Source organism: Brassica rapa, chromosome A04 (assembly GCF_000309985.2).
Source record: "Brassica rapa cultivar Chiifu-401-42 chromosome A04, CAAS_Brap_v3.01, whole genome shotgun sequence".
Classification (NCBI taxonomy): Eukaryota; Viridiplantae; Streptophyta; class Magnoliopsida; order Brassicales; family Brassicaceae; genus Brassica; species Brassica rapa.
In genome coordinates, this window is record NC_024798.2 from 10716235 (window position 1) to 10743233 (window position 26999).

Sequence of the window (26999 nt, forward strand, 5' to 3'; positions counted from 1 at the left end):
TGTTTTCAATAGTTTCATCTTCTCTTTTTGTTTTATTTGAGTTCTCAGTGTGGAAAAGATCTTTATTATTCATTCTTCTTCTTTGTTTCCCTGGAAACAATATTTGTGATTCTTTCTTCATAATAAAAGTGTAAGATTTGATATATCTATTTTGTAGTTTGATTTTTAACAAAATGATGAAAAACGGAGTTGTTTCACAGAGTACTGCACGGACATGAAATTATTCTCAAGGTAAAAAGCTATTCTTTCTTTTTTTGTAAACCGAAAAAAACTATTCTTGTGGGAAAAGATAAACACATTTACATTTAATATTATGATATCCCAAAGTCTATTTGAATAGATGAAACTTAGTCCTATTTTGTATGCATTTTTATAGCAAAAAGATAGAAGTCAAGCTTTCGTATATTTTTTTGACATATGTGAACCTCTCTAGAGAGAGCAAATTTCAATTTGTTTACCTGCACACACATTAGCTCTATAAAAAGAAAATACTATTCTACCAATAAAATTTTATGTAGATCCGTAAATCAAATATAAAACGTGTGTGCAGGAGACAACACAAAGACATACAGTAAAAACTCTATAAATTTATAAAGTTGAAACAATAATATTTTATTAAGTTATTATTAATTACAAAAAGTTTTCTTTAAAAATTTAAAAATATAGCTTTATATAGAATAAGAAAAATATTTTATTTTAGTATATATCCATTAACTAGTTTTTTTTTTTTAATTCAACATTTACATTAACTAATGTATATAAAATATGTTTCATAAAATCTAATTGTTGTTTTAGATAAAATTTTACTAAATATCAAAAAATATATTGAGCAATAAGAAAAAATTAAAATAATTTTATTGTGAATAATATAATGGTAGGTTCATAGTGGTATAAAATGTATATACATATACATATATAAATTATTAATTTATAATTTTAGTGTGATCGTATATTTAAATAAAAGTTTTTAAAAAATTATTATCTTTTTATTTTATTGGTTTGTATCATATTTTGAACCAACCCAAATTGAAACTAGAGATATTTTTTAATATTTTTTTATTAATTTATCGAATATTAATTTATAGAGTTTCTTCTATATATAAACTAGTTGTCAACTTGGTGATACAATTTTGTTTTTGATCACAGGGACAAGTCTCTAGGTAATAATCTTCTTCCTTTTGGTGTTCTCTTCACGGCTTGTGTAAGTTGAACCCAAACACTCTTGGAACATAGCTTTGCGACGACACCTTTTTGGGCCTCCTAGATGGGTAATACATGAGAAAGAGATGTGGAAACGCTGTCCCAAAGTAAGATCCATCTATATCTGTTTTGATATGTATAAAGAAGACCAAAACACAAAGATGGGAAAAATACCGAATGCGAACCAACAAAAGGATACTACTACTTCCTTGGTATTTTGATGGCTGGTGATAAATGTCTTCACACTTGGGACAATATATCTTTACGGTACTTGCTCCAGGGACATCGGATAGACCAATAGGTAAACAAGATTGGCCACTACAATAAACTCTGGGGCATCTTCCAAACTCAGACTTATTGTATTTGTTTAACATAGAAAGGAATCCTTTGTCTGTCAATATGTAACGAGCATGAATCAATCCGTATAACATCTCGGCTGCTGACTCGATCAATTCGTTCTGTTCATCTGTAATCATCTGACCTGTTTGGTGCCATATCAAGCATTAGAAGACGCAAAAAAAAAAAAAAAAAAAAATACAAATACTACCATGAGAAGAAGAATCATCATCGAGAATCAAATCGAGAGCGTTGTCGTAAAAAGGAACTTGATGTCTGAGTCCACACAAGTTGAAGTTATCTAAGATGAAACAATCATCGACTTCACACAAGAATTCGTTCCCAGGTAGTTTACAGAACCAGGTAGTCCATGCCAAGTCTTCTTCGTCCGAACCACTGACCTCAGATCCTTCTGAGGTATCTACAGCTAAGAAATGCCCACAAAAACATTAGTTCATCATTATAAATCGATTTTAAGCAAATAAGATCGATTTTCTCGATATCATCAGCTAAAGGACACAGAGAAACAGCTTTTATGTGTTTGTTTACACAGCATAATTCCAAATATGAGTTATGGGTTCTATAACCATTGATCAAAGCCCTAAATACCAATTCGAAGCGAATCAAACAATCTGCAACTACAATAGCGATAATCGAATCTAACCTTGGAAAATGTCAGTCCGGGAGAGAGTAGCAGAACGAGAATCATGCATCTGCGTCCCCATCAACACAGAGTTAGCTCCGGCTCTTTCTTTGCCCTCGGACCGATTAACATCATAAGCTTCGCTAATCCCTTCCCGGTCCACCACCTCGGCTTTCGGTCCAACCGTCCCTCCTCCCGTAAACATGATCTAATCCACTATCCCCCGAAACAAATTCCGAATCTCAGATACCAAAAAATCTCTACTAATAAAAGGGAACTTTTGAGGCTCCATAGGGCGTCCACATAAGCGGAAAAATTTCTCCCGAAAGATGACACGTGGCATAAAATATAGTTTTACATTTTAATATTACTTATTTTCGAAAATTGTAAGAAATATGTAAACATACAGCATAAAAAATGGAAAAACTACATAAAACACATGTAAGATTACTATTTTTCACTTCTACTAATAAAAGGGAACTTTTGAGGCTCCATAGGGCGTCCACATAAGCGGAAAAAATTTCTCCCGAAAGATGACACGTGGCATAAATAATAAAAGGGAACTTTTGAGGCTCCATAGGGCGTCCACATAAGCGGAAAAAATTTCTCCCGAAAGATGACACGTGGCATAAAATATAGTTTTACATTTTAATATTACTTATTTTCGAAAATTGTAAGAAATATGTAAACATACAGCATAAAAAATGGAAAAACTACATAAAACACATGTAAGATTACTATTTTTCACTTCTACTAATAAAAGGGAACTTTTGAGGCTCCATAGGGCGTCCACATAAGCGGAAAAAATTTCTCCCGAAAGATGACACGTGGCATAAAATATAGTTTTACATTTTAATATTACTTATTTTCGAAAATTGTAAGAAATATGTAAACATACAGCATAAAAAATGGAAAAACTACATAAAACACACTTTTGAGGCTCCATAGGGCGTCCACATAAGCGGAAAAAATTTCTCCCGAAAGATGACACGTGGCATAAAATATAGTTTTACATTTTAATATTACTTATTTTCGAAAATTGTAAGAAATATGTAAACATACAGCATAAAAAATGGAAAAACTACATAAAACACATGTAAGATTACTATTTTTCACTTCTACTAATAAAAGGGAACTTTTGAGGCTCCATAGGGCGTCCACATAAGCGGAAAAAATTTCTCCCGAAAGATGACACGTGGCATAAATAATAAAAGGGAACTTTTGAGGCTCCATAGGGCGTCCACATAAGCGGAAAAAATTTCTCCCGAAAGATGACACGTGGCATAAAATATAGTTTTACATTTTAATATTACTTATTTTCGAAAATTGTAAGAAATATGTAAACATACAGCATAAAAAATGGAAAAACTACATAAAACACATGTAAGATTACTATTTTTCACTTCTACTAATAAAAGGGAACTTTTGAGGCTCCATAGGGCGTCCACATAAGCGGAAAAAATTTCTCCCGAAAGATGACACGTGGCATAAAATATAGTTTTACATTTTAATATTACTTATTTTCGAAAATTGTAAGAAATATGTAAACATACAGCATAAAAAATGGAAAAACTACATAAAACACACTTTTGAGGCTCCATAGGGCGTCCACATAAGCGGAAAAAATTTCTCCCGAAAGATGACACGTGGCATAAAATATAGTTTTACATTTTAATATTACTTATTTTCGAAAATTGTAAGAAATATGTAAACATACAGCATAAAAAATGGAAAAACTACATAAAACACATGTAAGATTACTATTTTTCACTTCTACTAATAAAAGGGAACTTTTGAGGCTCCATAGGGCGTCCACATAAGCGGAAAAAATTTCTCCCGAAAGATGACACGTGGCATAAATAATAAAAGGGAACTTTTGAGGCTCCATAGGGCGTCCACATAAGCGGAAAAAATTTCTCCCGAAAGATGACACGTGGCATAAAATATAGTTTTACATTTTAATATTACTTATTTTCGAAAATTGTAAGAAATATGTAAACATACAGCATAAAAAATGGAAAAACTACATAAAACACATGTAAGATTACTATTTTTCACTTCTACTAATAAAAGGGAACTTTTGAGGCTCCATAGGGCGTCCACATAAGCGGAAAAAATTTCTCCCGAAAGATGACACGTGGCATAAAATATAGTTTTACATTTTAATATTACTTATTTTCGAAAATTGTAAGAAATATGTAAACATACAGCATAAAAAATGGAAAAACTACATAAAACACATTTAAGATTACTATTTTTCACTTTAAAAAAAAGACGGCTTATCTCCATAATGTAACATTACCGTTTTATAAAAAAAACAAAAAAACATTATATATAATTTCGAAAATAATAAATATATGTAAAACATACAACATAAAAATGGAAATACTACATTAAACATATGTAAGATTACCATTTTACATTTAAAAATAACAATAATATGTAAACATACAACATAAAAAAATGGAAAATTTACATTACACATATGTAAGATTACCATTGTTCACTAAAAAACGGTTTATCTTCATAATGTAACGTTACCACTTTATAAAAAAAAGAAAAAAAAACATAAATATAACTATTTGACTATTTGTCCAAGTTCTTCTATTAAACATTGCCGTTTTACATTAAAAATGGAAAAATACGTAAATATTTAAACATCTATCTTAAAATATAAAATATAGACATTAACTAAATATAAAGTATAAGAAAGAGAAATACTCTCAATATATAAAAAAATAAATAATAAGTAAATATTATAAATATATGAATTATATATACAATAATAAGTAAATGCACAATTTAAAAAAATGCTAAGAGTACATTAAATATTAAACATCTATCTTAAAATATAAAATATAGATATTAAGTAAATAGAAAGTATAAGAAAAAGAAATACACAACTTAAAAACAATGGAAAAAGTATATTAAGATTTAAACATCTATCTTAAATGTAAAATATATATATTATGCAAATAGAAAGTATAAGAAAAGGAAATACACAATTTAAAAAAATGAAAAAGTACATTGGTATTTAAACATCTATCTTAAAATGTAAATCAATCTTAAAATATAAAATTATTAGTAAATAGAAAGTATAAGAAATAGAAATACACAATATAAATAAAAATAAATAATAAGTAAATATATAATATAATCCCGAAAGATGACACGTGGCATAAAATATAGTTTTACATTTTAATATTACTTATTTTCGAAAATTATAAAAAATATGTAAACCTACAGCATAAAAAAATGGAAAAACTACATTAAACATATGTAAGATTACTATTTTTCACTTCAAAAAAAGACGGTCTATCTCCATAATGTAACATTACCGTTTTATAAAAAAAACAAAAAATATTATATATAATTTCGAAAATAATAAATATATGTAAAACATACAACATAAAAATGGAAATACTACATTAAACATATGTAAGATTAACATTTTACATGTTTATTTTAAGAAAATAATATGTAAACATACAACATAAAAAATGGAAAAACTACATTAAACATATGTAATTACAATTTTTCACTAAAAAAAAGACGGCTTATCTTCATAATGTAACATTACTATTTTGTAAAAAACAAATTATATATAATTTCGAAAATAATAAATAATATGTAAACATACAACATAAAAAATAGAAATACTACATTAAACATATGTAAAATTACCATTTTACATTTAAAAATAACAATATTATGTAAACATACAATATAAAAAAAATGGAAAAACTACATTAAACATATGTAAGATTACCATTGTTCACTAAAAAAACAGTTTATCTTCATAATGTAACATTACCATTTTATAAAAAAAAGAAAAAAAAACATAAATATAACTATTTGACTATTTGTCCAAGTTCTTCTATTAAACATTGCCGTTTTACATTAAAAATGGAAAAATGCGTAAAAATTTAAACATCTATTTTAAAATATAAAATATAGACATTAACTAAATATAAAGTATAAGAAATAGAAATACTCAATATAAAAAAAAAGTAAATATTCTAAATATATAAATATAAGAATTATATATACAATAATAAGTAAATCCACAATTTTTAAAAAATGGAAAGAGTACATTAAATATTAAACATCTATCTTAAAATGTAAAATATAGATATTAAGTAAATAGAAAATATAAGAAAAAGAAATACACAACTTAAAAACAATGGAAAAAAGTATATTAAGATTTAAACATCTATCTTAAAATGTAAAATATAGATATTACGCAAATAGAAAGTATAAGAAAAGGAAATACACAATTTAAAAAAATGGAAAAAGTACATTAGTATTTAAACATCTATCTTAAAATGTAAATCAATGTTAAAATATAAAATTATTAGTAAATAGAAAGTATAAGAAATAGAAATACACAATATAAAGAAAAATAAATAATAAGTATATATATAATATAATCTCGAAAGATGACACGTGGCATAAAATATAGTTTTACATTTTAATTTTATTATTTTCGAAAATTATAAAAAAAATATGTAAACATACAGCATAAAAAATGGAAAAACTACATTAAACATATGTAAGATTACTATTTTTAACTTAAAAAAAAAGACGGCTTATCTCCATAATGTAACATTACCGTTTTATAAAAAACAAAAAACATTATATATAATTTCAAAAATAATAAATATATGTAAAACATACAACATAAAAATATAAATACTACATTAAACATATGTAAGATTACCATTTTACATTTTTATTTTAAGAAAATAATATGTAAACATACAACATAAAAAATGGAAAAACTACATTAAACATATGTAAGATTACCATTTTTCACTAAAAAAAAGACGGCTTATCTCCATAATGTAACATTACTATTTTGTAAAAAACAAATTATATATAATTTCTAAAATAATAAATAATACGTAAACGTACAACATAAAAAATAGAAATACTACATTAAACATATGCAAAATTACCATTTTACATTTAAAAATAACAATAATATGTAAACATACAACATAAAAAATGGAAAAACTACATTAAACATATGTAAGATTACCATTGTTCACTAAAAAAAGGGGTTATCTTCATAATGTAACATTACCATTTTATTAAAAAAAAGAAAAAAAACATAAATATAACTATTTGTCCAAGTTCTTCTATTAAACATTACCGTTTTACATTAAAAATGGAAAAATACGTAAAGATTTAAACATCTATCTTAAAATATAAAATATAAAATATAGACATTAACTAAATATAAAGTATAAGAAAGAGAAATACTAAATATATAGAAAATAAATAATAAATAAATTTTATAAATATATAAATATACGAATTATATATACAATAATAAGTAAATGCACAATTTTTTAAAAATGGAAATAGTACATTAAATATTAAACATCTATCTTAAAATGTAAAATATAGATATTAAGTAAATAGAAAGTATAAGAAAAGGAAATACACAATTTAAAAAAATTGAAAAAGTACATTAGTATTTAAACATCTATCTTAAAATGTAAATCAATCTTAAAATATAAAATTATTAGTAAATAGAAAGTATAAGAAATAGAAATACACAATATAAAGAAAAGTAAATAATAAGTAAATATATAATATAAGTAAATACCAAATTTAAAAAATGGGAAATTAAATTAAGATTTAAAAATATATATTAAAATTTAAAATAGAGATATTACGTAAATAGAAAGTATAACAAATGGAAATATACAATTTAAAAAAAATGGAAAACGTACATTAAGATTTAAACATCTTTCTTAAAATGTAAAATAGAGATATTAAGTAAATGAAAAGTACAAGAAATGGAAATACATATACACGAAAATAAATAATAAGTAAATAATGTGAATATATAATATATGAATTATATATGTAACAATAAGTAAATACACAATTTTTTAAAAAATGGAAAAAGTTCATCAAGCATTAAACATCTATCTTAAAATGTAAAATATATAATATAAGTAAATACACAATTTAAAAAAATGGAAAAATTACATTAATATTTAAATATCTATTTTAAAATATAAAATATAGATATTACGTAAATAAAAATATAAGAAATGGAAATAAACATTTTAAAAAATGGAAAAAGTACATTAAGATTTAAGCATCTATCTTAAAATATATTTCTATCTTAAAATGGTAGTAAATTATATAAAAATGGAAATACCACATTAAACCAAAAAAACTAAAAATGTATAGTTTTTCATCAAGAAAGTCCCTATAAAACTCATTATTCCATCCACATCAACCTCCCACTATTAAGGAAAATTTAAAGCACTCGAGCAAAAAAATGGTTTCACCATCAACTCTTGCCGTCCCAGAAACCTTTAATGACCTTGAATGAGATTTTTTTATAACAACAAACTTTTTGTTAGGTGGATTCATTGTTGGGAAATCCGCAACTTCCAAAAGCCAAACTTATTCATGGGAATTGAATTGCTTTTCATAGACTCAAAGGTATTCTTACAAATTTAAATTAATCTAATCCATAATTTTATTGTTAACATTCATACTAACTCTTTCATGATAAAACCATTTCAGTTAATAAACATTCAAGCGTTTATCCCGAAACACTTTATTCATCGCCGAATCAGGTATTGGTTCATGTTGGTTTAGTATTGTTTTTGGTTTACTAACCGGTTTAGAATGGTCCTATTGTAAATATAATTTAAGTTGGTTTAGCATATATTATGTTTAAAATAACTTAAATTAAATAATAATAATATTATGCTTAAAATATAATTTTAGAGAGTTTTCAAATATAGTTTACAGAACAATATAGGTGATGAATTTAATTTATTAAATTCATTTATTACTTAAAACTAAGCTTTTTTAAAAACATACTGAGTTATAAATATCAATGATGGATTGGTGAGTATAACATGAAGAAAAAAATATAAATATCTGATTTTCAAAATAAGAAATTCAGCTTTTATTTAGATACTCAATATATAATATCTTAAATTATTTTTTTTAAAATATACATAATTTATATATAAATATTAATCTTCCAAACTTAAACTATTATATTATATATGAATAATGTTTTTAAATAAAAATAATTTCTGATTTAAAATAAAAATAAAAATAACAAATGGTTATTTTCAAATAATTGATGTAATTTACATTATACTATCATTTAACAAGTATTAGATACGTTTTGATATATCATTATTTTCTATTTCCAGAAAACAATAAATTGTTAAACATCAATATCATCTAAGTTAAGTATACGAACAACACAAATTCAAACATCACAAAAAATATTTACATAACCATTATAATACAATAATTTAATCAAAAAAATACAATAAAAATATTAAAAAGAATAATTATATACTTAATATTTGAAAATAAAAGATATTTTTGCTAAAATTGTACTTACCTGGCCAAGGAGATCGACCATCTTTTTACGGATCGATCGAATGTTGAGCATGTGGTCGATCCGAAAATACACTGGAGTTTAATAAAATTTCTAAAACATTTATTCCAACACTCAAAAGATAGTTTTGCTAAATATGATAACTAGATAGCCAATAAAATTACAAAAAAATATTTAAATAGTAAAAAATATGTTAATTTAACGTGTTAAAATTTAAAAATAAATTTTAATTGTGACATGCATTTAACATTTATATAAATATATATCATAGCCTAAATATAAATAATTTAATAACTTAAATTAGAAAAAAATAAAAATCCCGGGCGTAGCCCGGGTTAATCCCTAGTAAAAAAAAAAGTCCAGTACGGTCATCGGAGATACAATGTGATAAGTATTTACTTTTTAGGATTTTAAAACGGACCGTATTAGACGCTCCAGCCTTAAGTTATCAAGCCCATTAAAGCACCAGTCTTTCGATAACCTTTTAGCTAATTAAAATAATAAATATAAAAAAATAAAAAATAATATATTACTTAAACAACGGTATCTCTTCCTCATAGGTATGGGCGTTCGGTCCCCCCATCGGGTTCAGATTCAGTTCGGTGTAATCAGATTTTCAGATCTAAGCATATAAGTCCCATTCAGTTATTGTAGATTTCTAATACGGGGTCGGTTCGGATCGGTACAGGTATTTAATTCAAAATCCGCATAAACCCGATAACATATTGGATTCGATTCGGTTTTGGATTTTAATCAAAAAAATAACCAAAAAATGAAATAAACCAATTATAACCAAATTTAACTACTATTAACCGAAAAATAACCATACATATCCGAAAACATCCAATGAAAACCAAATAGATAACATAACATAAGTTCAAGTTGAGAAAGCAAACTTTAAAAATAAATAGCATAAGTTTAAAACAATAAAACAGATAGCAAACTTAAAAAAACCAACATTCAAATTGCAATCATAAAAAAAGATTCTTGAACTTGACTTCTCTTCTCATGCTTCATGCCTCTAATTGCTTAGTCTTCTTCTGGAATTATTGTGTCCCCATACTCTGAAAAGAGAATAAAAACCATTGTCGAACAGTCAAAGTAGTACAAAAATTGAATATTGGAATTCTGGATATTACCTCTTTCAAGCATGTCCACTTCTTCAAGATCAACAAGTATTTGCGCATTTAAAACTAATTTAACTCAAGTGATATTCCACTAAGTACACATGCAAGCCGTTAGAGATGTATAATCAAACACTAATTTTAATCGAATCAACTCGTAACAAAGACGAATAAGAGTCAAAGAAAGAGAGAGATAATACCTATGATGATTTTCGAATTGTCTGATGAAACATGAGATGGTGAGGATAGGTGATTTATAGTAGCCAGTTTGAGCTGCTTAATGAAGAAAATGACGAATCGAGATTGCTTTTTCGTAACTAGGGTTCTTCGCTTCGTCGTCGCCGTAAAGAAATCCAAGAACCAAAGAGATTCTCAATATATGTGTAAATGTATTATGAATGTATGTATATAAGCGACATGTTATAAATGCTCGGTTTAAGCAGTTACCTTCTATGGATATCGGTTTAGTACCGACCCGGCCCATAGTCCAAAACGTTGGGTTTTAAAATCCATTTGGTATTCTCAACTGATTCGTTACCGATCCGGACCCACGAGTTCGGTTCGGGCTAGGGTGTGGGCTTCGGGTTCAGTATAATACACCCAGACCTACTTCCTCCCCACTTACCAAAATCCAATTTTTCAAAAGGGGAAGAAGAGATGATTGTTGTTGTTTTTTATGTAAATATATTTTCTTTGGTCCTTGGATTGAACTTATTTTTCGCTATGGCGAGTATTTTTTGCATAGGTGTATTTGTTTGTATCTATTTCAACCTAATCGGAGCTGATTTTCAAGGGATCTTCTTCTTTTCGATTAAGGTTGAATAAAAAGCTTTGGCTCTTACTTCATGTGTGATGTGCAATCCCGTTTGATATCGTGGGATGATTGTTCTTCTCTGGTCTTCCTTGGGGTCTAGTTTTGAGAAGAATAGCTTAGCCGAAAGGCTTTAGACAGAGTATCTAATCGATTAAAACCTTGAGTTGATTGATTAAGCATGGAAATTTTGGAGGATTCAGCAGAGTTGGAACTTCTCATATAGAGATGCGTTTTAACAGAAAAAATTCCGGGATTTTCTGAAGCTTTCTAACTGTTGAACACATCTAGAGAACGGCAAGATGTATCTTTAAATTGTACGGTTGTTATGAAGGAAGGGTAAACTACATATGGTGTCGGTGAAAAATCTCGCAGAATATAGATGATTTCCGTCGAGAAGATACGGCAGAGGCAGCGGAGCGACTCTTGAAATTCATGGTCGCTGAAGCTCCAGGCGCAACATGGAAGCCGCTTCAGGCATGATGAATACGTGTGAGGACGCGTGTGCGGTTGATGCTTCAGAAATAAACATGTGGAAAAACACTAAGATACAAACCGCTTTCTTGTATTGGATTGTATTTTAAAACTCTGAGCTATGTAAAGAAACCAATGTATGTTTAGTCCACTCGTCTTAATGAATTTAGTTGAAAGAAAAAAAGAAGAGTTTATATTATCTTTTTTTTGTCATCAACTTAAACAGTTTCATACAGACTATGTAAACCAAATCGGCGGCTCTGCATCCACGTGTGAGGACGCGTGTGCGGTTGATGCTTCAGAAGTAAACATGTGGATAAACAGTAAGATACAAACCGCTTTCTTGTATTGGATTGTAATTTAAAACTTTGAGCTATGTAAAGAAACCAATATATGTTCCCACTGGTCTTAATGAATTTAGTTGACAAAAAAAAGGAGGGTTTATATTACTTTAATAATTAAATTAAATTAAATTAATGTTGTGAGGGCTTCCCCTAAATAGCACTATGACAAAGGAAATGGCATTCGTTAAATAGTAAACAAAATTCTATTACTTTTACTGAATAATAATGTATTTAATATAAATAAATATTTGAAGTATGTATCTAAAATAAAATAAATAATATTACTATAATTTTATATCACTAACTTTAAATTCTAAACTCTAACTAAAAGATGAATATGATAGTAGTGTATCTGTAAAACTAGAAAATTTACCACTCAATGCAGTCAGTGGTCATGTAAAATATAGGATTGGAAAAAAATCTACATCTAGAGACACATTTTGAATTTCAATTTACATTTACAGACACATCTCACATGTGACACACAATTTCTTTGTCGTTTGTCTATTCTACCCCTAGACTAAGCTAACTCTACACTTTCTTATTTTCTAACTAAACGAAAACTGATCCCGTAAAACAAAAAGGCATGATAAACATTATCTCTCCTATCTCGAATCTAAACCACTTTCCCAAATACAAGAAACCTAATTTTTTGATTTGAGATTATCATGATTTTAATCTCATATTTCCTACAAGAACTCAAATTTAGGAATATCAATTACGATTAGAAACGGTTAACAGATTTGATGTAGTAGCAGTTGGTACACAAGGAGAGATCGAAGAGGAAGATGAGAGATGGAGGTGAAAAGGAGCGAGAGCTGTAGCTTTTGAGACACAAGGAGATATCAATGAGGAAGAGGAGAGATGAAGGCGTAGATGGTGAGAAGAGGAGGAAAAGAGCTAGCGTCGTAGCTTCTGAGATTAGTTTTTTTGCTGAGAGAGTAATGGTGATGGAGAAGAAGAAGAAGAAGATGGAGTTTGCTAAACTCTAATCTCGATTGAAACCCAATCTCCATTGTTTTTAATTCATTCCGACCTAATTGGCGGTATCTGTTTCGCGGCCGTCATCTCTTAACCACCGCTGAACAACACACTCCACACATCCTTGTTTCCGAGACCAACAATTGCTCACATACAAGGTAAAGTTTTCGACTTTTTGGTTAAGGGCATGTTTGTTTCTCCATTTGGATGGATCATCTGGATGAAGATGAGAGTTTTGTTTGTTTAGCCACTAAAAGTGCAATTCATTCAAATGGATAATCCGGATGACTTTTGGAAATTTAGGCTTAATTTTAAAGTCCATTCAGCTGAACCAATTTGGATCATTTGAATGGAGATGGTTCATTCAAAATGGTATAAAGTCTATTATGCCCCTAATGTAATTCACAAATTACAAACCTAAAAATAAAATCATTTTTGTCACAAAAGAAAACTGACAAAACTACAAACACTTTTTCCCGTGCTAAAAACTATTTTTTCACGCCAAAACCCCAAAACGCATTTTCCCGCTAAAATTGCAAAAAAATATTTTCCCGTCAAAATTGCAAAAACGTGTTTTCCCGCAAAAACCGAAAAACATGTTTTCATGCACAAATCACAAAAAAATGTTTTCACGCCAACACCCCAAAATACATTTTTCCGCCAAAACACAAAAAAACATGTTTTCCCGCCAAAGTCGCATAACGTGTTTTCCCGCCAAAATTGCAAAAACGTAATTTTCCGCCAAAATTGCAAAAACGTACTTTCCCGCCAAAACCAAAACAACGTGTTTTCCCGCCAAAAGAAAAGAACATGTTTTCTCGCCAAAACCGAAAATTTGGATTTTCCCGCCAAAACCGAAAAATCTTGCTTTCCTGCGAAAACCGTAAAAATGTGTTCCCGCCAAAAACGTGTTTCCCGACAAAATCGCAAAAAACACGTTTTCCGCCAAAATCGCAAAATGTGTTTTCCCGCTAAAAACGCAAAAACGCATTTTCTCGCCAAAACCGCAAAAACATGCTTTCCCGCCAAAACTGCGTTTTCCCGCCAAAACCGCAAAACCGCATTATCCCGCCAAAACAGCAAAAGCACGTTTTCCCACCAAAATCGCAAAAATGCGTTTTCCCGTCAAAAACGTGTTTTCCTGCCAAAACCGCAAAAACGCGTTTTCCCGCCATAACTGCAAAACGCGTTTTCCCGCCAAAACCGCCAAAATGTGTGTTTTCCGCCAAAATCGCAAAAACGTGGTTCCCTCCAAAACCGCAAAAACGTGTTTTCTCGCCAAAAACGTGTTTCCCGACAAAACCGCAAAAACCTGTTTTCTCGCCAAAACCGAAAATTTGTATTTCCCCGCCAATACCAAAAAATCTCGTTTTCCCGCCAGAACCGAAAAATCTCGTTTTCCGCTAAAACCGAAAAATCTTGTTTTCCCGCCCAAACCGCAAAAAAGAAAACTCGTTAATTTTAACATAATTCTAATGTAAATATATTAAATTAAATAATTAAATGTAATATAGTTAAAATTAATATCAAACATATGATTAAATCAACATAAGGGTATTTTGGTAATTTGTATGCTAAACTCATTTGGCATTTATGGGTACTGTTTAAATTGCATCTTATTCCTTTATGTTTAGCTTTGTGTTCACAGAATTTTTAAAAGCTCTCAAAATCCAATTGTCTAGTGCTTTGGTTTTCTTGGTTTATTGAAAGCTCTGAATTTGTTACAGTGACATTGTTCTCTTGTTTCCAAGTTTCAACTAAATCCTCCACACAACCCAGATCCTATGATATCATAAAAAAGATTTGGCTTTAGCTTTATTGTGAATGTTTCACGAGTTGTTGAAGGTTTAGAGGTTGTATATTAACTCATACACCACAACATGGTTTTACAAATCTTGCAGAGCTTCCTTTATGAGCTTTCACTTTCAACTGTCCACGTCCAAATTTTTTTTCATTAGATGTTGTCCACAATATCTTGTTCCCAAGATCATGTCCACAACATCTTGTTCCCAAGATCATGTCTACAAAAGCATATTATTAAAATAGCTCTGTTTTATCTCTAATTTGAGTTTGTATTCACATTTCTCTAATCAACAAAACTCATCTGTTTTTTATGTGCAAGGTCCACAAAATAATCTATACCCACGCTTATGTTGTCCACGCTTATGTTGTCCACATCTTTTCTATCTATGTTCACATATTTTGTTTGTTAACATGAATCATCTTGTTAACATATGTCCATGTCCAAATCTCTCTTTTTTCTTTATTACACGAATCCATGTCTACGTTTTGTGGTATCAAAACAGAGAAGTTTGTCTACATTTTGATATTCATGTCCACATTTTTGTATGTCCAAGTAATTTATATAATTGTTATAAAATATATAATACATATATAAAAGTGGATGTTAAAATGTAGAGAAAAAAAAATTACAATTTATTGTAATAATTGTCATTGTTTTCTATATCTGAAAAATGAGAAAAAAACCATTGAAAACAAAAGATTGAATGAATAATAATAAAATAAAAGCTTAACTAAACCAATGTCTAAAAGCAAAGACAATTAGAAACAAGACTTGCTGCAGCGAAACAACATTCAATCCCCTTTCTCAGAAGGGTAATTTTGTCAAACCAACTCCTTGGACCCACTAGAAAGTGTGCCATATGTGGAATGTGTCTCTCTATGTAAAAGAAAAAAAGACAAAATGTATCTTAATATGTAATCAACTCCTATATTTAACAAGTTGGAATATAGTACGTAGATGAAGCGTTCTGGTCTCCTGGAGCAGCATGCAGCGTCAATAAGTATTATGGAGTAGCACACAACGCTTAGAAGTGAATTGGTGCACCTGATGGTTCGCAGCCCGCGGGACGACCTGAAAAGGCATGTGCATTTCGGCGGGATGGGCTTGGGCCGAACTTTTGGAGACCGCACCCCGCGCGGACCTGACCCGCCTTAATCCGCAGCGGTCCGGGCCGGAACGGGACGAAACAACCCGTTTGACAACACTACTCTTATGTGTGTTTTTGTAAATTTTTTGAACAGAAGCGTTTACAAAAAACGAAATGTTCCAGTAAAGTAAACGTAATGCTGTTTGCTGTCTCGTTTTTGTTCACTGGGCACATCAACTTTTTTTGTACATATTGGTATTATTTCTTTTGTTAACTTATGGATGTGTTTATTAATGTTTTGTATATTATAATACTATATTAATAAATATTATATGTTTTGTTAATCAATACTAAAAGGGCCCCGATTTTAGACACTGCCTTAAGTTTCTAGTTTCTACATGCCTTCGCACGGCAGGCCATACAACAGTTGCTTCCCAAGTTAGGATGAAATCAAACTCTTAAAATTGTAATGTCCTCACCCAAAGAGTTTTTCCAAACTAGTATCTACTAGTAAGCATGTATTGTCACCGGATAAACATAGTAGTTAACAGTAAATGTTTTACAAAAATATTATCTTATTCTTTTATCCATTTGTGTCATACGACTCGAGAAATTTATTAATTTATGGTGTTTATTAATTTATCGAGTATTAATTTATAGAGTTTCTACTATATATTCTAAATATTTTAATTATTTAGTTTATTATTAGTTTGGTATTTATCTTAATTAGTTATTATTATCTGTCGGATTTAAAAAAAATTAAAATTATTTTAATTTCATATAAATAGGTTTTTTATGCTTAGACTTATATTCAGTTTTTTGATGATTTAATAAGATAATAATTTCTGAACGAGCTTTATTGCTTTGGAAAGAGTATTTCCAAATCAAGAGCTTTTGTTAAAGCGCTGACAAGAGCATATTTTCAAACCATAGTTTCCGGATACTTTTAGATTCAATGAATCTTGTTTTATGTTTATTTGATTCCGCTACATCAGTTGGTAACATTTTGATGTTTTAGATCGTCGTTGTTACTTTGGAATCAGTCGTTTTCCGATCGTTAAAATTAAAGGTCTCGATGGTTTGCTCAGTTGAATTTCTCTTAAGCAGTGTCAATTTAGATAGAGAAACAAACGGTGTGACCGCTTTGGGTTCAATCAATTGTCCCTCTATTTTTAATAGTTAAAGGTTTGTCTAAAAAAATACATGCATTTCTATATTAAAAGAGATAAGAAAAAAGATCAAAATTAGTGATTAGTTGGACTGCAACTGTGAAAACTACAGTAGAATTTTTTTTGATTTATGATGTACCTTTAAAATTGATTGATACAACAATATATTTTCTACATCCAAAAAGATGGAGCTTTAGAAAATCAAGTTTTTACAGTTATTGTTTTTTTATTTTTTAGCTGTAGCTTAAAAAAAAAAGTAAAACATGATTAATAATTTAAATGCTGTAGATTAATTTTAGAGCTAAAATCAGTTTCTACGGTCCAACCAATCACCCCATTTTATGAAAAAACATGCTACCCTTATGTTGGTACTCTTCCCTTCTTATTGGGCCTATGTTGTATAATTTGGATCGTGGTTAACAGATTACCAGATGACAAAACAAAAGAATAATTTTCCCGTGGTTTAGTTTATACAAAATCTACTGATGAGGGAACAAACACAAAACCAACATAAGTAATCCAGGCCGATTCACTGATACGATAAATGGGCTTTTCGGCGAAGTATGTTTTTATGCATAAGCGGACAGGGAAATATTTATCCGTGCAACCAAACATGGAATGAACATCTCCCTGGCGGAAGTGAAACGCCTCATGGAGAATGTGATTTCGACTTTGAAGTCTAAAGAGGACAGTGGAGACGCCGTGAAGATAGAGGATTCCAAGGCGGAGGAGATGAATATCGCCGAAGACGACGAGAACATGTTCCCAAGGACTAGAGGGAGACTCGTGAGGTATTTAAGGCGGCACAAGTCCAAACCACAAGACTCCTCTTTCCAAATCGAGTTACATCATCTCCAGCTGCCATCGGACGACGAGTAGATGAATATGACTTCGACTTTGACATAGCAATTGCATCTACACGCTTCTCTTCCTCCGCATATCTGTATTCGACAAAGTGTACTTATTCTTCTCTTTCATCTCTGTTATGCGACATTAGCGGCTTATTCGGAAACATGGATATTGGTCAGTCAAGTGTAGACCATTTTTTCCAGTCAAAAGTAGACTTTTTGCCACTAGAGTACTAAATATTGGAAACAAAATTTTACAAATGTTATTTTTTTTTTGTCCATTTATTCAGCAATACGATATCATTCACATTTGCTCTTCACTTATTTGTCGATTTATCCAAATTCAAGCCTCCTTGAAAAGAACATGAAAATATTATCAGCAAAATAATCTTAATGATCACGAAGAGATTTAGCGGAATGCGTCGAAGCTAGATTTGCTACGTTTGAATTAGATTGTTTTGTTCAAATTAAGGTTGTAGTTGATATTTGATTTTCGTACGGTTAATTAATATAAGTAACTAGATTTTAAATTTGCACTCCGCACAAGTTTATTTTAATAATAAATTTAATTTCTTAATAATTTTGAAATAACATGTATATGCTTTATTTATATTTTATGTTAAATCATATACAAAGTATTTTTTTACTATTTTGAAATTTTTTTTTTTTCAATGTCAAAAAGGCACAAGGTCAAAGCAATAGTTTCTGGATTCTGGAAACAAAACCAAAACAACAAACATACGAGCAACCAACAATGACTCAATCTTAAAGGAAAGACCAATGAATCATTGACTGGAATCTCTAAGCGAATGCGATTATGTAAGAAAAAAAACTAACTTTATATATGTATAGATATATTTATGGTAAATAAATCAAAATAATCATTATATTTGTTTTATATGGTATACCGAAGCGTTAATTGGTCGTGTCTTTTGTTGTCCGACTTCGTCGCATTCAGAAGTTTTTTGAAGATCAATAGGTCTTAGCTTGCTGGATATGAAGCCATGAGTTCTTGGTGATGGAGAGATGGCATCTTACGTCGTGAGAAAGCTTAAAAAGCAGCTTTGTGTGCATGGCTCTCTCAGTGTCCATGATCCTTCTCGGATCTTTGACTTTAATTCTTCCCCACATTTGTATAGGATTAATCCCTTGTTCGAAAACGTGGATGCCTAGCCGCGTAACCGGCCGTCTAGGCACTTGGCGGCAAGCATACGCCGCGGGTTAATTTAAGGATGCCTACTGGTGTATTTTTTCTTTGTGTTTATGTTGCTGGCCTGTTTGGTTCAGACAAGTAAGAATATTTTGATTGACTTACAAGTGTTAAAAAAATTTATCTGGGCTAGCTTTAACATATACGAAAATGGCTCAATCTAATTAACTAAAAACATTTTTTTGTCTAAAATAATCATTATTAAAATTTAAACTTTATATACATATTTTAAATCAAAATAATAATTTAAAATTGATATATATCAAAAATTGATTCAAAATATACATATATTCAAAAATTGATTTTTACTAAAAGATTTTCCAATAACCCTTATAAAAAAATGTTTTCCATGTGTAAAAAAATAAAATACAAAGCTCAATTTCAAACACTAACTTAAATTATGGTTTTTTTTATTTCACATTAAGTTTTAAAATATAATATATGTGATTATTTATATGATTGTACATATAAAATACAAAGCTCCATTTCAAACACTAACTTAAATTATGGTTTTTTTATTTCACATTAAGTTTTAAAATATAATATATGTGATTATTTATATGATTGTACATATAAAATACTATCAATTCTATGATTATTCATATGATGGTACATATAAAATACGATTAATTATACGATGACACAATAGTGACATAAATGGCTGAAACAGTCGAAGATAGAATGGTGGAGTTCTGGCACATAACACCTTTTTAATAGAATAATGACATTGTGCAAAAAAAAAAATCAAAATTGTCTTTTTGTAGGTACAAATGTAGTTTGGGATGCACGGAAGCACCATCAGTTGACAATGGTGTTGGTCTGATGAAATAAATAGAGAACCGAGTTGGTATTTTATAATAAACTGGCGGTTGGTAAGAGTGAATATAGAACAATCTTTAGTTGAAATTGGTGTTGGTCTGATCAAATAAAGTGAGAACCGAATGGGTATGTTTTAATAAATTGGCGGTTAGTAAGAGTTTGAACATAGAACAATAGACATATTTTAAAAATCATGTCGGACGAAATAGTTAGACCAGTGGCATTTTATGTAAATTTTCTAGTAATGAAAGGAAATTTAAATAATTGGGCTGAGAAGGACAATTAGTTTGATACGTCAGCAAAATTACACTGTTGTAATTAAAGTAGAAAACAAAAATTACTCCATAGTAATGTTTCTCTATTAATAAGTAAGAGATTTATAAGGTCATAATGCATGTGACTTGACTTACTATAATTAAACCGTACCATTCTCTGTTGTATTAATCATTTAACCTTACCGTGTGGTCTGTATATGTGTATGAAAGATATATACATGACCAGTAGCGGCCCTGGTAGGAAACGGAGGAAGCATAAGCTTCCAGCCGTTTTTAAAATACATAACTTATCGGCCTTTATTTTTTTAAAAGTTTCATTAGTTCAACCGAGAAAACATGCAGAGTAAGTAAGTGGCTGTCATGGTTTCAATTCTTTGAAACTGCAAATGTTTTCTTTGTTTTTATAATTTATTTCGGCCCAAATTTTTTTTTAAGCTTCCGGCCCAATGTTTTTTCAGAAGTTTCAGGGCCGGGCCTCATGACAACCATTGCATCACTATGAATTCACAGACAAATAATTGGTGTATATTATTAGTCACTAGGTCAGTTGGATTTGGTGATGTGTTTTGCTAAAAAATTGTGGGTACAAAGTTAATGATAGGTTTACAAGTTTGATTTTCTTCGATTTTAATGTGATGTTTGGGGAATTTTCTAAAGAAGTCAACATTTTTAAGAGGAAATAAAGTGGGTTGCATAATTTGAGAGGGAATAATAACAAACTATAAAATCAACATATTTAGTCACAGCATTTCTTATAAAGAACCCATTATTAAGGCTTACTATTTGACAGTGCATGTATTTACTATGATAATACATTTGTTTTACTATGTAATAAAATTTAGACGAGAAAAGACTGTCTTAGCCTGAGGTGAAGAGCTGATTACCCAGCACTAACGGGCGTCCAGTCGGCTATATCGAACGGCGTGCAAGTTTCTTTGTTTGGCAGGTTTGATGATGAGGAACCAATCACAAAACGATTTCGAATGACGAAAGAACCAGGACGTTCAGGCTGATTCATCTCTGTTTTATCGCTTGTGAGCATCAACATAACAGACGACATCAGCGGTCTATTATCTTTACTTTCTTGAACACACAGGAGACCAATATGGATGCATCTTAGAACCTCACTTGGTCGAAATGTTGATGAGGAATCAACGATAACAGGATCTACAATATCGAGCCCTTTTCCTTCCAACCAGAGCTTCCATATCTGTTCAAAAAAAAAAACCCAAAGCATTTTGATCAATCAGAAAAAAAGAAAAGAACAATAGAACTTGATTTGTCAGACTCACATAGAAAAGAAGGCTTTCTTCGTTGTAGTATAAGAATTCGTTGTTTCTCTTTCCAGCGATTATCTCGAGAAGCAAGACTCCAAAACTGAAAACGTCTGATTTGACAGAGCATATCCTATCTATCGCGTATTCGGGAGGCATATAGCCGCTGAGTAACCAAACAGTAAACACACTTGTGAGACTTAAAAAGCAGAATGATATTCTATATTTCTATATATTCCAAAATGTTGGCGGTGGTGCTTACAAAGTTCCGACCATATTCGTTGTACTAGTAGCTTCTGTCTCATCCCTTGCAAATAGCTTAGCCATCCCGAAGTCGGAGATTTTTGGTACCATATCTTTGTCAAGCAAGATGTTGCTCGGTTTCAGGTCCCTGTGGAGGATCCGATACCGAGAATCTTGATGAAGATATAAAAGTCCCCGAGCAATACCATTAGTTATATCCCATCGCTTCTCCCAATCAATCTTATAGCTTTTGGTTTTGTCTACAAAATCAAATCCAAATTAATTTTAATTTTAGTTCCAAATAATAAGCATTCAACTTTAGTATACACTTAGTTTGTAGAAAAAGAAAAAAAGAAAGTACCGAAAATATACGTATCGAGACTGGAATTCTCCATTAGTTCAAAGAGTAGAATCATCTCCTCTCCCTCAAAGCAGTATCCGAGTAGCTGGACGAGGTTGACATGTTGAACGCTGGCGATCAAATTCACCTCGTTGGTGAAACCTTCGATCCCATGAGCTGATCTCACCAACAGCCTTTTAGCTGCGATTGCTTGCCCGTCTGGTAAAATCCCCTGTTTCCAGTTACCACGTACGTGTTATATATAAGTTTCAGGGAGTTTAGCTTAGCCCAGTAATATATTTTCTATATACGTTTATACCTTGTAAACAATACCGTAACCACCTTTTCCTATCTTGTTGCAATCAGAAAAGTTTTCTGTGGCCTTGACAACCTTTACTAGCTCCATCGGTACACATTGTAAATTCCCTATATATGTATTAATTATGATCATTTAAAACCTTTTTATCTATTCAGACAGAAGATAAAAATAAAATTAAGAAAGATAATCTCAGGAATACCAATAGGTGGTGCAACGGTTCTTGTTGGAATCCTCTTCTTTCTTTTCCAGAAACAGAACAATATGAAAATGACACCCAGAAGAAACACAATGCAGATTCCAATAATCAACATTATGCTTTTTGCACTCATTTTTCTTGTATTTTTGTTTGAATTTGTCACCGCTAAAGAAACAAGTAAAAGAATCCAAGTTAAAATTAATGATAGATTATAAAATGAAAACATATCTACATTCTATCTTTCTTTTTAGCATAACTTACATATATCAGTGGCAGCCAATCTAACAAATAGATCTTGACCGGCAATCATGCTCTTCCGAAGATCGAGGATTTCTCCCACCCAAATCACACAGCTATTTTGCATATCCGGGTTAGCAAATGCAGTACAATTGCAATTCCTATTGCACTTTTCTTTGCATTCCTTCAACCCAATAGTCATGTCCACAATAGACTTTGTAATATCCGGCAACTTCATTTTCCTAAGCTTCTCAAACCCATCTCCAGAGCAATTCAACTTAGTCTTCCTCATACACCCACCTGTCCAGTCTTGAAAACCCCATGCTTCTTGGTCTCTCGGCTTAAATCCATGAATGCAACCACAGATTCGTGATCTGCTTGTATCACATATACCATTAGGTCCACATTTGTTGTATAACCCGCATGCATCATGCGGTAAAATACGATCTACGCGTTTCCACAATTGTTGTGGTTTTGGAACCCAAGTTGACCGCTTCAACACGCCGTTGTAGGACAATCTCAATATGGAAAAGAAGGTTTTATTAGTGACAGTGAAGAAATATGTGGCCTCTTCTCTGGTTACGGTAATGTTGTACGTCACGTAGGTGAAATTTCCACTCTCATTTTTAATCTTCCAGGGTTCACTCCGGAATGTTGGCAGACCCTTCTTCCGAGTGACACTCTGCACGAGCTCATGACGTTCCACTCCATAGGTGAATTCTCCTGATGACGGATCATCCGAGCTTCTCCAAGATTCCAAGACCCTATTTATATTCGATTTGGCATCAAACCCTAGTTTCATATTGGACACTAAAGCATCCGTCGGAAAATCGAAACTCTGCCACAAACACCCAGTTGATGAGTCGTTGTTGAAGTACCTTAACACGAAGTTCCCACTGTCAAGAAGCTCTCCAGTCACTAGTGATTTCATGAGATTTGTGCTAGTCCTATTGGTCCACCAGACGCGGGTACCGTGTTGATCAAGGAGTACCAGGTTGGTATCCAAGATTTTGAGGGTTCCTACGGGCTTCGACATTGGGTTGTCTCTATTCGCAACCCATACGACTTCCTGAGGAAACCTGTGGTGCCATATGCCGAGATACCAGCGGTCAGCTACTCCGGAAGTTGTCGACGGTTTAAAGAAACCAAACACAAAGACTTTTTCTGGGGACAAGATGTTTCTTCGAGTAGATATCTTAAACGGCTCTGTCGATACAATTTTCGAATCATATTTTGAGGAAAGATGGAGAACTAAGATGAAGAAAAAACGTACCTTCATCTCTCTTTTTCTTTTTTTGTTTACTTTTGTGTTGTTTAGTCATTGACGGTATATATATTTTTGTTCTACACTAAGTTCAGTTGACCATATACGCTTTGAATTTTCACAATATTGCTTTGACTTTTACAATCTGTCTATTAATTTGAACACAAATGATAGCAAAACTACATGTGCAATTAATTTAACTATTCAGGAAAAAGCATAGCATATGAAGTCCTTGACTAATCGAACAAACTCCACATCGATGATATCAAAACATGATCCTCTATTTTAGGTCATGCAAACCTATGTTTGCCGGGAGACGCGGATGCTCCTTAGTGTTTGGCCATCCCGAGAAAATTCACTGCTTTCTAAAACTTCTTAAGGAGAACCATTTTTATTAAAATATCAGTAAAATTTAGTGTTTTGTTTATGGCGTTAAAAATATTTTTTAAAAAAAAAACTTTAGCAATTACTGTTATTTTTAATTATTTTTGTCCAAGTATTTTAGGGTTTAGGATCAAGGGTTTAGTATTTTCAAGATTTAGTGTCTAGTGTTTTAATTTAGGGTTTAGGTTTTATCCAAAGTTTAGGATATTTCAAGGGTTTAGAGTTTAGTATTTTGCTGACGGCGATAAAAATATTTTTAAAAAATTCTTTTTTTACAACTACTACTATTTTTATTTATTTTACCTTTTTATATTAAAAATATAATATACCTACAATATTTTTTTAAAGATATTGAATATGAAATAACAAAATACTATTAATTGATGAATCTAGAGGTTCACCCTAGAGAGTGAACCCAAAAATAACTCTAGATAATATGCCAAATTGTCGACTAGGATCTTTTGCTTTCAATAAACCTTCTTCTTTTGAAAATCCAAAGAAAATTAAAAATGTATTAAACTTTAAGGAAAAAAAAATAAAACCTACAAACAAAATTAATTTCCAAGTAAAAGAAAAACCATAAATGTGAAAAATGTGAAGTCTTTGATTTCCTATTTTCTCTCCTGGCTAGTGTTTCACAGACATTTTTGTGGAAGGCCCTGTAATTTTCTTTCTAAAAAAAGATTGAAAATGCTTTATATTGAAGAATCAGATGATTTTTTAAATTCACAAATTACTAAATCTAAATCAAAAAGAAGAGATCAATCAGAAAAGAAAAAATATACAAATGGCCAGCAGCGTAAACAGTGTTGTGTTCGTTGTTTTTTTGATGATCTTATTGATTTCTACAGGTAAACAATCATTTCAAATAGGTCTAAAAAAAAAACAATCATTCCAAATAAGCAAAATTATGGTGTCTCCGTTAGATTATTTTATATGTACTTGTTTATATAATATATTCAAAATTGTAGCATCTAAAGTTAAGATGGCATATTAGTGCTAAAAGGTAAAAAACTAAATGATATATAGGGATAATTTTTATTTTTATTTTACATCTATATTTACGTACTTTGCAAACATATTTCTGTAAATGTTTGCAAACATATATCATCAGGGAATTAAGGTGTTTTATTTTTCTAGTATGTTAATTTTGTAACAATTTTTAAATATCACATGCACAAATCTAACAACTGCTATGTAATTTCTTATACAATTATTTTTTTTGTTTTTGATCTAAACGTAATCCGCACAACTTTATTATATATTTAATCAATATGATTTACATATTTCTCACTTTCCAGAAATACAAAATGGACATGCTCAAAGGCGGGATATATATTGTGAGAAAGTACGAAGCAAGAGGGCTCCACCTGACACTTGTAATAAAAAAGATGCTGATGCATTGTGCAAAAACACTTGTTGGACGAAAGAAACTTATATTGAAGGAAAATGTCTACTACTTCCAAAGACTACAAAAAAAGCTTGCTACTGCTGGCAATTCAATTGTTAATAAAAACCCTAATTTGATTATGGTATAAAACTAATTCGCTTGTGTTCAAAATAATAATATGAGAAATTTTGTCCTATATTCATAGTAGGACTTAAATTGATTGTATACCTATAATAAATAAAGTGCTATAATGTTTGTGTAATAATTGATGTATTATCCTTGACATGAACACATTTATTTTTACGTGTGAACAATTTTTTTTTCTTTTTACAATTATGATTTCTCCATCAATTTTTAATTGGTTTCAGTTCCTATTAAAACAATTATGATTTCTCCATCTATAGGTTTAAAACTTTCAAAACAAACATATATTTTATAAATTTTATACTCCCTCTGTTTCAAAATACATGAAGTTTTAATATTGTGCATAACTATTAAAAAAATTGTTTTTTATCTTAAAAATATCATTAAAATATAAATTAAAAGTTATTCAAAGAAAACATACTACAAAATATCATTGGTTACACAGTTTTTGATAAAGTGAAAAAGTGCATTGATATATGAAAACATCATCTATATTGAAACATAAAAAACTCACTAAAACATCATCTATTTTGAAACGGAGGGAGTACAATTTTTCATAAACGTGATTTTAAATCTATACTATTTTATCTCGTTCTCTCTCTCTCTCTCACTCTCTCTCTCTCTCTCTCTCTTTCTACCATCCCCGCCGCTTCCTCTTTCTCCTTTGCGTGGGGAAAGAGAACGTTATCC

The 26999-nt window shown here is 30.3% G+C and overlaps 3 protein-coding genes and 1 long non-coding RNA gene across 6 annotated transcripts; 2 read left to right on the forward strand and 2 right to left on the reverse strand.

Moving 5' to 3' along the window:
* Window positions 1-1039: 1039 nt before the first annotated feature.
* On the reverse strand, window positions 1040-10143 carry LOC103864062 (casein kinase II subunit beta-2). Of its 3 annotated transcripts, XM_009141827.3 has the most exons (5): window positions 9920-10143; window positions 2201-2437; window positions 1748-1963; window positions 1400-1681; window positions 1040-1324 (listed from the first exon to the last, which is right to left on the reverse strand). In XM_009141827.3, exons 2-5 carry the CDS (start codon window positions 2382-2384, stop codon window positions 1191-1193), a joined length of 816 nt encoding a protein of 271 aa, XP_009140075.1. In that variant the 5' UTR covers window positions 2385-2437; window positions 9920-10143; the 3' UTR covers window positions 1040-1190. The 3 variants fall into 3 exon arrangements, with proteins under 3 accessions (XP_009140075.1, XP_018513693.1, XP_018513692.1); XM_018658177.2 differs by having other exon boundaries at window positions 1040-1681; window positions 1748-1957; XM_018658176.2 differs by having other exon boundaries at window positions 1040-1681.
* A 1716-nt stretch (window positions 10144-11859) lies between these two features.
* LOC117133429 lies at window positions 11860-18532 on the forward strand. Its single transcript, XR_004457221.1, has 2 exons — window positions 11860-13204; window positions 13251-18532. It is a non-coding gene; the product is annotated as an uncharacterized LOC117133429 (long non-coding RNA).
* Window positions 18533-21203: 2671 nt separating this feature from the next.
* LOC103848772 (receptor-like serine/threonine-protein kinase SD1-8) lies at window positions 21204-24460 on the reverse strand. Its single transcript, XM_033290249.1, has 7 exons — window positions 23152-24460; window positions 22894-23055; window positions 22695-22801; window positions 22397-22607; window positions 22055-22295; window positions 21811-21958; window positions 21204-21728 (listed from the first exon to the last, which is right to left on the reverse strand). The coding sequence occupies exons 1-7, from the start codon at window positions 24404-24406 to the stop codon at window positions 21399-21401; spliced, it is 2454 nt and encodes an 817-aa protein (XP_033146140.1). The 5' UTR covers window positions 24407-24460; the 3' UTR covers window positions 21204-21398.
* A 1044-nt stretch (window positions 24461-25504) lies between these two features.
* Window positions 25505-26708, forward strand: LOC108870403 (putative defensin-like protein 38). Its single transcript, XM_033290250.1, has 2 exons — window positions 25505-25626; window positions 26077-26708. Exons 1-2 carry the CDS (start codon window positions 25563-25565, stop codon window positions 26283-26285), a joined length of 273 nt encoding a protein of 90 aa, XP_033146141.1. The 5' UTR covers window positions 25505-25562; the 3' UTR covers window positions 26286-26708.
* The last annotated feature ends 291 nt before the right edge of the window (window positions 26709-26999 follow it).